The sequence below is a fragment of the Amorphotheca resinae genome (assembly GCF_003019875.1).
Source record: "Amorphotheca resinae ATCC 22711 unplaced genomic scaffold M430scaffold_7, whole genome shotgun sequence".
NCBI lineage: Eukaryota > Fungi > Ascomycota > Leotiomycetes > Helotiales > Amorphothecaceae > Amorphotheca > Amorphotheca resinae.
In genome coordinates, this window is record NW_020194477.1 from 1,749,993 (window position 1) to 1,764,741 (window position 14,749).

Sequence of the window (14,749 nt, forward strand, 5' to 3'; positions counted from 1 at the left end):
CATCATTTGCGCAAATAGCGATCTGGTTCTACAATTGCTCAATAAACACATGTAACCCCCCCCATCCCCCCCCCCCATCACTCTCTGAGCATCCGGATCCAAATTACCTGGTCTCGGCCACCCGCTGTATCAGTCTCGTCTTCCCGCAACCTTGCGCAACTCGCCCGGCAATCGTCCTTGCGAGAGAGAGAGAGATCCCACCCACATTATTCCCAAGGACCGACACTTTTCAACATCCACCCACCATGGCGGGCCTCTTCAAGCGGGTGTATGACTGGCTGCTGAGGCTGTTCTGGTGAGTTTTCGCTGCTGTGCAGAAATGCAGCTCGGCTTTGTGCGGTTCTTTCCTGCAAGCAAGAGCCATTCTCCTTCGCATTGATGGCAGCGTACTGACCAGGTCTCTTCCATCAATAGGGCGACCGAGATGGATATTACGATGATCGGTCTGCAGAATGCTGGCAAGACTTCGCTGTTGAGAGTCCTGGCGGTAAGCCGTCCAAGAAAATCGTGGATCTATTATCGCTCGGGTACTGACTGCTCTGTGATGGATAGGGCGGAGAATTTACCCTTGAGTATGTCCAGTCCCTTCCTGCAGCGCTATTCCCTCTACCTCTACCAGAGCGCGACACCACCGCAGGTTCTTGCTGACCATCTTTCTTCCCCCATAGCTCGATTCCAACAGTTGGATTTAATATGAAACGGGTCCAGAAGGGTCATGTAACCCTCAAGTGTTGGGATTTGGGAGGACAACCACGTTTCCGGTCTATGTGGGAGCGCTACTGCCGCGGGGTAAATGCTATCGTGTTTATCGTCGACTCGGCGGATACGGAAGCTCTGCCGGTCGCAAGAGATGAGCTCCATTTGCTTCTAGAGAAGCCCGTGCTGGAAGGAATTCCGCTCCTGGTACTCGGCAACAAATCCGATCTTGAGGAGAAGTTGTCAGTAGACCAGCTGATCGATGCGCTGGACCTGAAGAGTATCTCTCATCGTGAGGTGAGCTGCTACGGCATAAGCGCAAAAGAAGAAACAAACCTGGATGCGGTCTTGCAATGGCTCGTTGCTCGTGCTGGCAGATAGGTCTCTGGAAGACCTGTAGTACTTTGGACAATTGTCCGGCGTTGGGCCTCCACGGATCGAGGTCCCTCGGATATTCTTGACGACGATAACGAAGTAATGGAAAGACAAAACCCCATCCTCAGGTCTGCAAGGGCCAAATACATCTCCTCAGCTCACAGCTCCCATTCTGATTTTTTTCAACCCCTTCCGGGCCCCGCGCCGCCCTGATCAAATTTGTTCCGACAAGGCATTTCCTTACCTATAGCCCCCTTTTAATGCGCCATATCTGCAACGATAAGACGATGACCTTCATGACTTACGTTCATATAACATGTGGTAACTTGGATGGAAGCTCCTAGATTCCTGCCTTCTCCTAGTCTGGCATTTTTTTGGATTTTCCCTACTGCTTTCTTTTTGTTTTCTTGAGCGTGAACCAATTGTTTGGAGGGGCAGTGTTTCTCTCCCAGGCATCGTTGGGTGTTGCTGGGTTGGGCTTTGTAATTAGCATACCTATTCTCCCCTCTAGGTCAGGTTAACGGCCATTCCTCTGTGCCCATGTGCCCGACCAGAAAATGCAGAAAATTCCTAATTCGCCTGCCAGGCTCCGCTTGGGTGTTGACCAGCGCTCAGGTTGTGAGCGATGCAATGATCCTCGGGGGGCCAGGCTGCTGCTCCTCGACGCCCGGGGGGGGAACGGCCACTGCGACACGACGGCAGTCCGTGTCGAGGATTGCACATATAGCATTGGGCCCAGACATGCTCGCCCCTGAAGCGCAGTTTGGGAGAGAAGAGGGGAGGAGGAGGAGGAAGATGCGAAAGGGAGAGGGATCTGGAATATTGGGATTGGGGAGAAAGATGGGAGTCGGAGGCCTCGTAGCCAGGAGCCCATACATAATAATACATACTCCGTACCCAGCAGTACCCAGGCTACGCACAAAGGGCATTTGATGCGCTGGCACTTGGAAACATGGGTCCTGGAACCCTTGCTGGCACGGCAGCAGATGCGGGAGCGTAGGAGCTGCTCATTGGACGGATGAGATAAGACGAATCGAATGTTTTCTCTCTGATACTGGACTCCGTCTTGTCTGTCCGTCTGCCTGTCCGTCCTGTAGTTGGCAGAAGGGTAGGTAGGTAGGGCGGGATCATGGAATGAGAGGAGAGGAGATGAGATGAGATGAGATGAGATGAAGATGACCATAATTGTGACTTGACCAGGGGAGTGAGTGATTGAGTGTCCGTAGACAGTATTCAGAGGTACATAGGACCGGCCACTTGGTACAGTAGGGACTTGGAGAAGCTGGCACGCGAGTAAACGGAGATATGCTACCGGAGGAAGACTTCGGAGTTCCTTGAAGTCCTGAAGTCCTAAAGTCCTAAAGTCAGATAGCTCCGAGATGGTGAAGATCTTGAATCACTTATTGAATTCTTGATCACGTCTCGGCTCGCGCTTATTCACAGGACAAATACGATAGTACGACGACAAAGCATTCCAAGAGCCAAGAGCCAAGAAAATTCACATATTATAACACGGCATAGCCACAACCATAAATTTTGGCGCAGGGGCATAAGCCGGGTTGAGAACCTGCTTCCTACTTTACCCACTACCTACCTCCTACCTACCTCACATATAAACAACTGCTCTTCGCTCTCTTCACTCTACTTTCGAATCGACCGTCTCCTCGATATCGAATCGAATTGAATTGGAACGGTTGCAGGATAACATCTGCTCGACGGAGTACGAGGCATCAGCATTGGAAGCGATCGCCATCGCCCTCCGTCAAGACCGCTCCATCACAACACCACACTCTACACTACTACGACGCTCCTCAACCCATAAGACCCTCCTCCACCATGTCACCAACTCTAATGGAGAATCATCTTTCAAAAAGATATTAGTAGGCATTCCCCGCTCCTCGTTTTAGTATCCATCATTTCCACAGATACCAATAAGCCCCTCCGCTTCTATTCCCGTGCCCAGTCAACAATATCTTCATATACTTAGCTTACACACATTCCTTTAGTTGTGACATCTATGATTGCTCTTCAAACTGGTACGACTGGGGACGGTGGGTTGCGCTGGGAGTAATCGTCGGATGCGCCATACTCCTCGCATTCCTCTTCTCGTGGGTTATCCATCCCTCCACTCGCAGTTGCACCCAACTAACTCTGCGACCAGGTGCATCACCAACCGCCGCCGCCGTGCCCATGGTCTTCCGCCTATGTACGGGACGGGCTGGATGGCAGGAAAGCCTCCAGCAGGACAGCAGAATGGGAACGTGCATTACTACCCGAATCAACCCTACTACGCCGCCCCAATGCCCGCACCACCCTATAGTCCTCCGGTTGCCTATCAACAGACAGGCAACACCTTCAACAGCAACGACGGGTACTATGGCGCTCCGTATGCGCACGGTGGCATTGAACTGCAACCGCCTCAGAATGTATATTCACCACAGCGGGGAGGGGACCCGGTCTACAGTCCTCCCCCGGGACCGCCTCCGGGAAAGGAGGGCCAAGGTGCTACGTTTCGATGAAGGGGAGGTATAGCTATTCTCCGTTGATACGACGAAATGTTTAACGATACCAGCCGGTTTTTGATCTCGGGGGGGGAGCGAAAGGAAAATGGGCGCGAAGTGCTTGAAGGCGTTAAGGATGAATTGGATGGGAGCGTTGAATAGGCAATTTAATGATTATCTCCAAGTCACAGTTCTAGTCTCTTGCGAAGATGATAGAACTTCCGATACTACGATTACCCTTTTCTCTCCCACCGACCAGACCTACATGTTGAGCAACTTGAGCCCATTGCAGCACTCATATTCGTATACGGTTCTGCGAAAGCTCTTCAAAATGGCTGTGGATAGCAGTACGGAGTATGCCCATATGGACGCGCGTACCACCGCAAGTTCAACGACGGCCTTCGTACCTAGGTAATGTCGGGAGCAGCGCCACAATAGGTATGGCAATAGGTATGGGCGCCACGTTCTGTATCCGTGCACCGCCTCATAGTGGCTGTCCTCGAAATCTCCAAAGGGCGAAACAATGACGAGTATGATAAATGTACACTTGAAATTATAGTGCAACTATAGCGCTGTTCTTCGGTCAACGTCTTCTGGACCAGCTCATTAAAGGTGTCAACGATCCTTAACAAACTAGCAGCGTCCTTTAAAGCCCAGGGAAACGACATGGACATGCTTCTTGACCTGTTCCAAAAGTTCCGGTCCCTCAGACTACAAGACTACAAGTCGGTCTGGGAATATGCAGCGGCTTTCAGACAAATCAACTCCGACCTAGGAAAGATTCACAGCGAAGCCATAATAAGAGACCTAGACATGGTCATAATGTTTATGGACGGACTCGATTCATCATACAATGAACTCGTCGCAGATTTTCAGCGAAACCGCGCCTTTATCGAGGACCCTGCCAACCCAGATCTGAAGGTTCTCTCCTTTAATGAGCTGGTCTGGAAGACTTTGGACGAAGAACGGCGCCTACGACGAGAACGTGACAGGGCAGCAGTGGCTATGGCAGCAACTACGGATCCAAACACTAAGCTGGTGGACTACTGTACTCGCTGCAAAATGACTGGGCACTCGATTATCAGCTGCTTTTATGTGCATCCTAACTTGGCACCAAAAGGATGGAAACCAAGGACCAAGAGACGAAAGATGAACGACGAGAAGGGAAAACCTGGCGGAAAGAACAACAAGAAACGGCGATTCAACAACGGTAGAAAAGAGATTTAGGTACCTTAGGCCCTTCTTCTTTATATCTCTACCTAGGTACCTATATATGTATATATAAGAATGGATTGAATCACCTAGTTTTATCGTAGGTTCACTGCAGTATTCAGAGTGCATCTAATAAGAATACGTTGGGGTGGTCTTGTAAGCCGCGGATGAAGACAAGAATAAGATGGGGAGCGCTTAAGGCCCCGGAAATACAGAATACTGCCCGGCCAGGACCTTCACAGTATTCAAGACAGTAATGAGAGAGAAGCGTTGAATCGATTATCTCTAGGAGTCGTACAATTTACGGTTCAAGATATCTAACTTCTAAGACTACCTTATCTACCTTACCTTATCAAAGACAAGATACTACCTTATCTACCTATGGGTATAGCTACTACTAGACCTGCACGTTGACTTAAGCTTATTATGGATTCATATCAGTTCATTGAAAGCCCTCTACGCTATGAAAAGAGCTGGAGGGTAATGGTAGGTAGGGCAGCGCCACAATGCACCGCCTCATGGTGGCTGTCCCCGAGATCTTCGGGACTTCGAGGCTTCGAGACTTCAAAGGGCGAAAGATGAGAGAGAGAGAGGGATGCTAAGATCATGATCGTGATCAGGGGTTGTGATCCTTCTTTATATCTCTCTACGCAAGGGTCCTGACATGATATCATCACCGTTGCAATGTCCAACGAGGAGTCGTGGGGATGAGACCGCCCAGCCTGCCCAGCCGTCGTAGTCTCGTCGACGGTCGTCCCAAGCATCGCCTCGTTTCACCTCCCTGTGCCATCTCTTCTCACTCTCCCTTCTTCTTCCCTTTACCAACGACAGACCCCACGGCCGATCCACTCTTCTTTTCTCTTTTCCGACATCTTCCCGTCGTTGCGCAAGCCCTAACTATTACTTACTTCACATTCACACCAAAGAAGCCGACAGGGACCGTTGAATCTCCCTCCTGCGCAGTGGATCTGCGCGACGATCTTGGGCACGCGAAATTGTGCTTGTTTCCTGTCCTCCTTGGCTATGGAGTAAAGGCGATTACGTAGGAAAACGGCTTCTCAGCAAATTGGGACCAGCGCGCAACGACGAACTCCTCCAGTCGAGCAAAGGCGCGCTGCCAATTGCGAAGCCTTCTCGATCCCCTCTATCCTCTATCTTCTATCCAAACATACGACGGACCTGACTGTATCTGCGACACACGCGGCGGGGCTGCGATCAAGATGCCGCACATCACCACCGCCATGGAGAGGAGTATGCGGAGCGGCGCGGTGCCCTACGTGCTGCGCGGTCTGCTGGGGAGGGATGTCTCACAGGAGGTTGATAGTGTGAAGACCACCTTCTCGAGTTGGGATAATTGTATGGCGAAGGCGTATTGCAAGTCAGTGTCGCATTGCCATTGCCCTTAGAGTGAGGAATTGCTGGTTAACAAGTACCTCAGGTGGCCCGTCATCGCCGCGATCATCGTCGCCTCGCTCATCGTGCTCTCGGTCCTCTGGTGCATCATTCGCTGCGCGTGTTGCGCCCGTTCCTGCTGCTGTGCCTGCTTCTCCTTCCTGGAGTGCTGCGATTGCTGCGGTGGATCCTGTGATGGGAAGAGGGATCGCGCGCACCGACACCTCGACGACCGAGATCTGTTTCCCCCTCACCAAGGCTACCAGCCGCCCGCACCGATGATGGGCGGCGCGCTGGCTGGTCCAACGGCCTACGAGCCGCCTCGATATGCCCAGTTCGAGGTAGGGAAAAACGGGCTGGCGGTCGATCCGAAAGCGAACGCTCTTAGTGAGGACGCTCTCCCTCCGATGCCGAGCTGGGAGACTGCTGTAAGTAGACACGTCTTGACCGAGGAAGAGAAGAACGCCGTTGAGTTGGGCGAGTTGAATCCTGTTACCGGACAGAAGGTTCCTCTCATGAGCGGCGGGGCCCCTGTTGGAATCAGTTCACCTCCGAGTCCTGTGGATGGAATGCCCGCTAGTCCTTATGGCGCACGACCTGGGCCCGGCGCTGGCGGGAACGGGTATGCAGGAATACCCGAGGATCCGTACGCGCCGAACCGGAATGCCTTCAACCAAAATGCTAGAGGGTATGGCGGTTCGTTATCACCGGCACCAGCGGTGGGAGGTCGGGGGTATGGGCCTCCTCAGCATGCCATGGACAACTATGGTCCTACTACTCCTCAAGAATCCTACCCCGGGACCAACAACAACGGCTTTGCCGCTTCCCCAGTCGGAGCATATGGTCGTCCCCAACCCGGTTCCCAGTACCCCAGTGATCGCCGGCAATACCCGCCTCAACCGGTGCGCCAATATTCGTCCGATTCTGCGCGTCCCTTAAACCCGGGACGACAGTATCAGCCGGAAGGGGGGTATCAACCAGATGGAAACTATCCACCTCAGAATTTCCCAATGAGCGATCCTCCACGTGGACCTTCGAGGGGTCCCGTTCGTTCGCCGCCGCCTAACAATACTCCCGGCTTCGATTTCGGTATTGGTTCACAACAGCAGTACCAATCCCGACCCTCACCACCTCCTCAACAGCCGTATGGTCCATCTCAAGGAGCGCGATATAGCCCACCCTTGCAGCAGGGAAGACCTGGCAATGGGGGATACCACGCAGGCAGCACAGCGCCACCGTCATATGCAAGCAGAAGCCCACCGCCACAGACATCGAATTACCAGCCATACGTGCCTCCATCCGATCAAGAAACCCCACAAGCGTTAGTGCCTGGTGGGGGGAGAGAAAGAGAACCGCAGAACTGGGATCCCGTTCAACGGTAATTCAAATTTCGTAGGATTAGGGAGGAGAGGATATGATTTGATGATGTGTGATACCCGGACTCATTTGCTTCAAGATAAGCAAGGAGGGAAGAAGAGAGAATCTTGTCTGATATGGTTTGGATGGGTCATGAGAAAGGCTAGATATCCCATTTCTTGATGTCCCGATGCATTAGTTTTCATTTCCCGCATTTTGAATTCCTGCTCCGAGACGAAACGCCCGTCGCAGCTCGCAGGATTCCTATCGATGACCCTGACATTGCAAACTTGTAAGTACGTTATTTGGCGGGTCCTGGTACCTCCCGGCGTTTGGGATAGCTCAGTCAGTCATGTCTGGTCAATCATGTAAAGTTTGCACGCGGGAAGGGTCCGCACAGGTACCTAATACAAGCTGCAATTCACCACATGATCGGTTGCAATCAAAACTTTACATTGAAATATCTTCGCATCACCCCCTTCCGCACCATCTTGGGTACGGAAAAATCATCGAGCTCATATTGATATTTTTCTCATACAGGATCTTTCGTCTTCTCATCTCCCTTACCGCCATGCTAATATAAAGCAGAGATGCGCAAACCTCCTTGCGTGCGTCCCACCACTCAGCTCTCCTATCTACTCATCTATCTATATACCTACTCCTCTGTCACACTCGATCCCCTCCTGCGTCCCTCCCTCGACCGCCGCTTCTTCGATGCTGTAATGCTAGAAGTCCCGGGTATCCAACTGGTAAAGTTACTAGTCTCGTGCTGCGCGAGTGCGGATGACGTCTCGAAAGTTACCTGATGACTCGCTGCCGGTCAGTGGCGCCATCGTTCGCGAATGCAGAACTTGACGAGCGTAAGGTCTTGTGGAAGAGGATGTCGTCTCCTTGGGTATTGCTGTGGCAGATCCCAGTCTTGCGCGCGCGGCGGCGCCGTCGGCGGTGTCGTAGAAGGCGCTGGCTGAGACGTGCGTAGGGGGTCCGCGGGCGAGCAGTTTGGCTGCTGTCATGGCTGGTTCGGAAGGGCCTTTAGAGGGCTCGGCAGGGGGGCACTGGAATGTCTTGCGAGGTGCGGACGTAGGGGCGCGAGGGGAATGAAGGACGGACCCGCTGACCTTGATCGTTGGGTCAGGAGAAGTAGATGGATACCCTGTTGCACGAAGAATGCTGGATGGGGCATGAGTTGTATAGCCTGGGAGCGCCCCTTCAGGCCTTACGCTGGCGACCGCCGCCCCTTTCCATCGTTGCAGGTCTCGGAAATCTTGCGGGATGATTGAGATTGTCTTGGGAGGCGGGTTGGTGCCCCCAGGCCGGGCGTCGTATCCCTTCTCCGTGCAGTCTGGGCAGAGCTCGTACAGGACCGGGGTGACGAGGACGTGGTCCTCTTCCGTAGGATCACGCTCCGCGTCTGTGAAGGCGTGCTCGTACTCGTGGTCGCAGATCGTGGAGAGGTAGCAATGCTATCGGTTATTAGCTGAACACTACACCTTTCATTGAGAGCAGTCATGAGGACTCTTGACGAGAAATGCGAATCTTACCTTGTAGTAGAGCGTTGGGCCGTCATATCGAGGCCCTGGAGGCTCGTCGCCGGTGCAGGCGAGGCAGGTCTGGGTCTCGTAGTATGCCTTCTGCTCGCGAGGGTTCGCGCAGTTCTTGCTGAAACATCCTTCGGTCTCGACGTACTCGGATGCATGGCCACAGTTCTCAAAAGTGGCTACGTGCTTGATACACATTTCGAATGCTTAAGAGGTGTGGTCAATATTCAACACGATCTTGCCGATTCTTACACTTGATTAAGACGTGGTGATCCTTGTTGAGCAAGTACTTGATCTGGAATGGGGTGTAATAATAAGGAGCCTCATGTCGAAGCAGCCCTGGTATATATAATAGCGCGGCTGGACCTGTTCGGCGGCTGTGAATCATAGCCTAGGTATAATCAGATTGCAGTTATACATATGTATCGACTTGTGAATGGCAGCCATATCAAGGGGTGGCTAGGTATTCAAACATGGCATGCTCCGACCCCTACTTTGTCAATTCCACCTTAGTATGGAGAACCCAATGTATTTTAAGGACGTACCAGAAGCTAGTGGGCCCTCTCAAGGAACCCCCATGAACGTGGAGATTCGTAGCCGCCAGCCAGCCGTCTGCCTCCGCTTGCCCTTCATACTTCCGCTCCTTCTTTCGGGGTTGAAAGTAACTTAGTTAGGATTATCATCTCGAGGTTTGTATGTTGATGGTATGCTTGCAACTGCGGGTATTTTGGGCGTCAGGAAAAAAAGGGGGGGTCACTGCTAAGCGAGCTGCAATGTCAGAATATACTGTGAGAGCACCAGCGAAAGCAGACCATTCATCGAGGTAAATGTTGTTTCTTGATGTTACCTATTTCAATGGAAGATTGAAATATCTAGTTATCTATATGATTAAATAGATACACAAGTACACAAGTACATGAGTACCTAGGTACCTACCTTAGGTATGTAATCGTGCCGTGGCGAAGAAATGGGATGCTCGCAAGAGAAAGGAAATCCTGAGCACCATGTAAGACATCTTCCTTCTCGTCCCCCAGCATATTCAGACTTATCCTCTCCTAATGCCTCGTGAAGATTAATATACGTACTCGCACTTTTCAGGGGCCAGATCACGTGAGATTACCTTAGCGCGGCAAAATAGGAGAGTCGAGCAAACGTAGCAAACAACGCCGGGAAGGAAGTAGAATATACTTTACTTACCTTACCTTCAAGCATCAGCCTGCCATCGCCTACCTTTTGGTCCGCTACCATCAGCTCCAAAATGAAGCGCCTTACCCAATTACCTTTCGCAGAGAGCTCTATTGCTATCAGAAGCTGCTCACGGCCTCGAACGGTCCCTAACGCCGTTCAGAGATGTATTCATACGACGCCATCGAAGCCAGCAACCGTAGTTGGAAATCTCACGGCGACTGGCCCTCCGCCTACGGCGCCGACGCCAAGCGCTGAATATGTGGACTCAAGAGTTGCAAGACGGCGGAAACAGGCGGAGCTACTGACGAGAGGGCAGGATCTCAGAGCTGTCTCCGGGGGTAATGGAGGTGGAACGGCAAAGTTGAAGAGGTTTTGGAAGGATGTGCATGTAAAGCATGCGGATGGTGGGTTCCAACGAAGGGGAAACGGAAATTCAGCCGCGGGCTGCTATCTCGTGCAAATATATACTAACAATTTCTGCCCTTACAGAAGGACTCCAAATCCACCTCGACAAGCGCCCTCTCCGCCGTCCTACGAAACAGATCCTCACAATCCCGCACAACAAGCCCCATCTCGCCTCCGCCATAGCCCTTGAATGGGATCTTCTTGTCTCAGCTCAACAGGCTCTTCGGCAGCACCTAATTCCTCTGACCTCCCTCGTCTCTCGGGCTCTCGATATCGCCGATGAAGACGCATCCGGCGGCGGCGAGATCCGCGCAAACATCGTCAAGACAGTTATGCGATACCTCGACACCGATTCCTTGCTCTGTTGGGCACCCGAAGCATCGCCCGATCCACCCGGGTATGAAGTCCATGCGAGCAGGACCGAGAGTTTGAGATCCATTCAACAGAAGACGGCAATGCCTATTATTGCTTATCTGACGGAGAAGGTGTGGCCCGGCATCGAGATTGTGCCGGTGCTCGACCCGGATAGCATCTTGCCAAAGAGCCAGCCGCAGATGACAAAGGATGTGATCAAGGGCTGGGTAAGTGGGTTGCCTGCCTTTGAACTGGCTGGTTTAGAGAGAGGTGTCTTGGCCGGGAAAGGATTGCTGGGCGCTGCGCGGCTGGTGGTAGAATGGAGCTCGGAGTTGACGCACCTGAGGAATGGTGAGGCGAGAACCTTTGGGATTGAAGAGGCGGCGCAGGCAGCGAGCCTGGAAGTCGACTGGCAGACCAGAATGTGGGGTGCCGTAGAGGACACGCATGATGTCGAGAGGGAGGATATAAGGAGACAGCTGGGGAGTGTTGTATTATTGGTATCTGGGCAGACCAAGCAGGGATAGACGGAGCACGTTGTACATTATGTAGGTACGTAGCACGATGCTATAAGAGATAGACATGTCCAAATATATGTATATATATACACTATTTCTGCGCGCCTTGGGACAAAGCCGTCTTGCTTCCGACTTTCACGGAATCCATAAGGCACGCATCTCACATCCCCTTGGATGATATGAGTTCTGCCTTGTACTCAAGGCAAACACGAACAGACGCGAAAGCGCGAAAGTCGCTTCACCCCGCCAACGAAATAATAAATCGATTCTGTTGTCGTGATCAAGTCCGCTTCTTGCGGTTACAGAGAACAGCGCACGACCATCGACCAGCGACCGGAGCGCGTAGAGGTCTCTGTCATCCTCTATCGAGATGAGGGCCCATACACCCCAGCAGCTCGACGCTTCTGGAAGAAGGAGGTCGTCAGCCAGCAGTGGTCATCGCATCAGCATGGGGAGCTCTCTCCCTCTCCCCAGAGCGCAATCGAGAGTGGGTTCCTTCTCTGGCTCTCTGCAGCGTTTATAGATTCATAGGGTGCTGATGATTTGTACGTACAGATTGCTATGGCCCGCGCAGCGAATACGCAACCGGCCTTCGACTTTCTCACTGGCGCTGAATCAACCACTCGCCCCCCATCCAGAGGCGCCTTCGGACATTCAACGCGCGTGTCGTCGAGCGAATTCCACCGGGATAAACCAAACGCTGATACGGATTATGACCACGAGAAGCACCGCCGGGAGTTGGAAGAACTAAAGGCGGAAGTAAAAACCCTCAAATATACGATAGACAACCAGAAGCAGGAGGAAGCATTGGCTAAACTCAGACACGAGAGTGAGGTACGGGATGCTAGGCGGAAAGGGGAAGAGGATTTCAAGAAGATGCAGGCTGCCGAGGCCGAAAAATCAAAGGCTTTGCGACAATACGAGGCTCTGTCAAAAGAGCTGACTGAGGTGCGGGATGCTGCGAGCAATGAGAAGGCGGCGCTCGAGAGACGAGTTCGGGAAGTCGAAGAAAGCAGGCGGGTTCTGGAGGAGGAGGTTGAAGATATCAGGTCTGAACGGGAGGAAAGTCTGCGTGGTATCGAGAGGAGGTCGGCAGAGCTAGAATCTCGAAACGAGTCGCTACAACGAGCGGTAGAAGAGTTGCAGCAAGATTCCGATCAAAGGGAGATTTTACTGCGAGATACACAACAGCAGCTGGCAGACAAGGACGCCGCGTACGGCGCCTTAGAAGCTGAAGTTCTACGTTTGAAAGCACAAACCGGTGATGCAGACACACTGGGAATTATTAAACGAGAGCTCAGCGAACAGGTCGCGCACATCAAAAAGCTTGAAGCAGCAAATCGGGAACAGTTCACTGAATTGAAGCATTTCAAGAGCCTTCACAAGAGTATTGAGGTTGTTGAGGAGGAGAAAAGATCACTGCAGAGGAAGGTTGATGCGATGGAGGATCTTCGAAATGAATTAGGGGAAGCACAGATCCAGAGACAGCGCCTCGAAGATGAAAAGTTAGCCTGGACGGCATACCTCCAGAGCCAGGCTGGTATTGATGGCCAAGTTGAATTCGATTCTCCAGAAGCCTTGGCAAGGGCTCTGGTTGAAGAGCGTCTCCAGAGAGCAACTTTGGTGGAGAGACTTGGCAGTTTGGAGGCGGAGCTATCTGAGAAGGATAGTGTCATTCAGGGCCTTGAAGGAGAGAAGTCCGCTCTGGCCGAGCAGTTGGAAAAATCCAAATCAGTTGGAAGCAACGGGGGCGGTGACAGCAAAGCACGATTGAGGTTAGAACGACAACGAGCTCTAGCTGTTAAAGAAGTTGAATATCTCCGTGAGCAGCTCAAGACGTTCGACGCCGAAGACACCACCTTCCAACCCGAAAATGTCGACGAAGCGAAGTTGAAACGTATCCAAGAGCTCGAGGATATGGTAGATCAATACCGAGAAGAAGTCCGAAAGCTACATGAGGAGTTGGCAGCACGAGAAGCAGTTCCACCAATCACGGAGACCACCGGTTCAAAAAGGCCCCGAGACGAGGCTGAAGAGAGTGAACGTCTAGGCCAATTGTCACGCAAAAATCGCAAACTGCAAGATGAACTCAGCACACTCAAAGCCAGCACTAAGCTTATCGAAAAAGAACTCGCAGTTACAAAGGAGCGCCTAACGGTAGCAACCCAACAAAGCAAAACTCGTATCCTCTCCCTCCGATCAAATCCTACCTCTGATTTTGAAGCCATTAAAATGTCCACGCTCAACTCGCTTCGAAAAGAAAACGCGGATCTCCTCGCCCAACTGCAAAGCGGACGGCCGAGTACGGATTCAGTCCCTCTTTCTACTCTCGAGGCAGCCCAGCGCGATGTCAAACAGGCAGAGGATGCGGTGAAGTCACAAAAGAAGATGAACGATCGTCTGAAGAAGGTCTGGCACGCCAAAACCCAAGAATTCCGTGAACTAGTCGTCTCACTCCTCGGTTGGGACGTTGTGTTCCTGTCTAATGGGAAGATGCGGGTGACGAGTTTCTTCTACCCCAGCAAGGGGGACCACGAAAATAGCATCGAGTTTGACGGTGACAAAGGCACCATGAAGGTCTCTGGCGGGCCGCAGAGTGCGTTTGCGATGAAAATCAAAGAGCAGATTAAGTTTTGGGTTCACGGGAGGGGAAGTGTGCCCTGCTTCTTAGCCGCTCTGACGCTGGAATTTTACGAGGAGGCTAATAAAGATGGTACCTTGAGGGTAGATGTCTAGTCGCTGTTATGATTATGAATGAGACATTGAGTACTGACCTGGAAGAGGGATCGCTGCGAGCTGGCTCGAGAAAAGGAGAGGGAGGGATAATGCCACTGTATGGGCGGGAGGACTCCCTATACGTCCTATCTACCTGATCTATCTATCTGTATAATAGCTTACTTTCCATTACCTTACCTATCCACGCCTTGTCATCGGTACAGTCGCGGACTATAAGGTAAGGTAAAATACCTAGGTAGGTAACCTTGCGCTGTACAGACATACGAGCTAGGGAATTACCGTATAATAAGCTTTTAGATGGATCATGGCCCCGCCTTTGAGAGCCGTTTATACAATTACAGTGAGACCTGCCGAAGGGCGGTCGCGCGGATGGCGTGCAGATCTGCACGTATCTGACCTGATAACCGGAATAAATAGAGTATAAATACTAATCAAGGACCGACTATGTAATAATAGAGCAAACCCCTCTTCCCCCCCC

The 14,749-nt window shown here is 52.0% G+C and overlaps 8 protein-coding genes across 8 annotated transcripts; 6 read left to right on the forward strand and 2 right to left on the reverse strand.

Annotated features, from left to right (window-relative positions):
• Positions 1-245: 245 nt before the first annotated feature.
• M430DRAFT_51398 (hypothetical protein) lies at positions 246-1,077 on the forward strand (the record flags this gene model as incomplete). The annotated part of the gene is made up of 4 exons (XM_024868220.1): positions 246-295; positions 415-487; positions 553-572; positions 669-1,077. 4 exons carry the CDS (start codon positions 246-248, stop codon positions 1,075-1,077), a joined length of 552 nt encoding a protein of 183 aa, XP_024720583.1.
• A 148-nt stretch (positions 1,078-1,225) lies between these two features.
• On the reverse strand, positions 1,226-2,478 carry M430DRAFT_252011 (hypothetical protein). The gene has a single exon (XM_024865203.1). It carries the CDS (start codon positions 2,252-2,254, stop codon positions 1,589-1,591), a length of 666 nt encoding a protein of 221 aa, XP_024720584.1. The 5' UTR covers positions 2,255-2,478; the 3' UTR covers positions 1,226-1,588.
• Positions 2,479-3,099: 621 nt separating this feature from the next.
• M430DRAFT_103243 (hypothetical protein) lies at positions 3,100-3,590 on the forward strand (the record flags this gene model as incomplete). Its single annotated transcript, XM_024860852.1, has 2 exons — positions 3,100-3,179; positions 3,233-3,590. Coding segments are annotated over 2 exons (438 nt in total), but the record flags the coding sequence as incomplete, so codon positions are not given.
• A 568-nt stretch (positions 3,591-4,158) lies between these two features.
• Positions 4,159-4,870, forward strand: M430DRAFT_35637 (hypothetical protein). Its single transcript, XM_024866779.1, has one exon. It carries the CDS (start codon positions 4,239-4,241, stop codon positions 4,797-4,799), a length of 561 nt encoding a protein of 186 aa, XP_024720586.1. The 5' UTR covers positions 4,159-4,238; the 3' UTR covers positions 4,800-4,870.
• Positions 4,871-6,025: 1,155 nt separating this feature from the next.
• M430DRAFT_28786 (hypothetical protein) lies at positions 6,026-7,558 on the forward strand (the record flags this gene model as incomplete). The annotated part of the gene is made up of 2 exons (XM_024865820.1): positions 6,026-6,162; positions 6,223-7,558. The coding sequence occupies 2 exons, from the start codon at positions 6,026-6,028 to the stop codon at positions 7,556-7,558; spliced, it is 1,473 nt and encodes a 490-aa protein (XP_024720587.1).
• Positions 7,559-8,121: 563 nt separating this feature from the next.
• M430DRAFT_59454 (hypothetical protein) lies at positions 8,122-9,268 on the reverse strand (the record flags this gene model as incomplete). Its single annotated transcript, XM_024868799.1, has 2 exons — positions 8,122-8,995; positions 9,074-9,268. The coding sequence occupies 2 exons, from the start codon at positions 9,266-9,268 to the stop codon at positions 8,291-8,293; spliced, it is 900 nt and encodes a 299-aa protein (XP_024720588.1). The 3' UTR covers positions 8,122-8,290.
• Positions 9,269-10,275: 1,007 nt separating this feature from the next.
• On the forward strand, positions 10,276-11,639 carry M430DRAFT_141821 (hypothetical protein). The gene is made up of 2 exons (XM_024862731.1): positions 10,276-10,662; positions 10,748-11,639. Exons 1-2 carry the CDS (start codon positions 10,329-10,331, stop codon positions 11,542-11,544), a joined length of 1,131 nt encoding a protein of 376 aa, XP_024720589.1. The 5' UTR covers positions 10,276-10,328; the 3' UTR covers positions 11,545-11,639.
• A 192-nt stretch (positions 11,640-11,831) lies between these two features.
• On the forward strand, positions 11,832-14,469 carry M430DRAFT_141827 (hypothetical protein). The gene is made up of 2 exons (XM_024862732.1): positions 11,832-12,022; positions 12,091-14,469. The coding sequence occupies exons 1-2, from the start codon at positions 11,906-11,908 to the stop codon at positions 14,269-14,271; spliced, it is 2,298 nt and encodes a 765-aa protein (XP_024720590.1). The 5' UTR covers positions 11,832-11,905; the 3' UTR covers positions 14,272-14,469.
• The last annotated feature ends 280 nt before the right edge of the window (positions 14,470-14,749 follow it).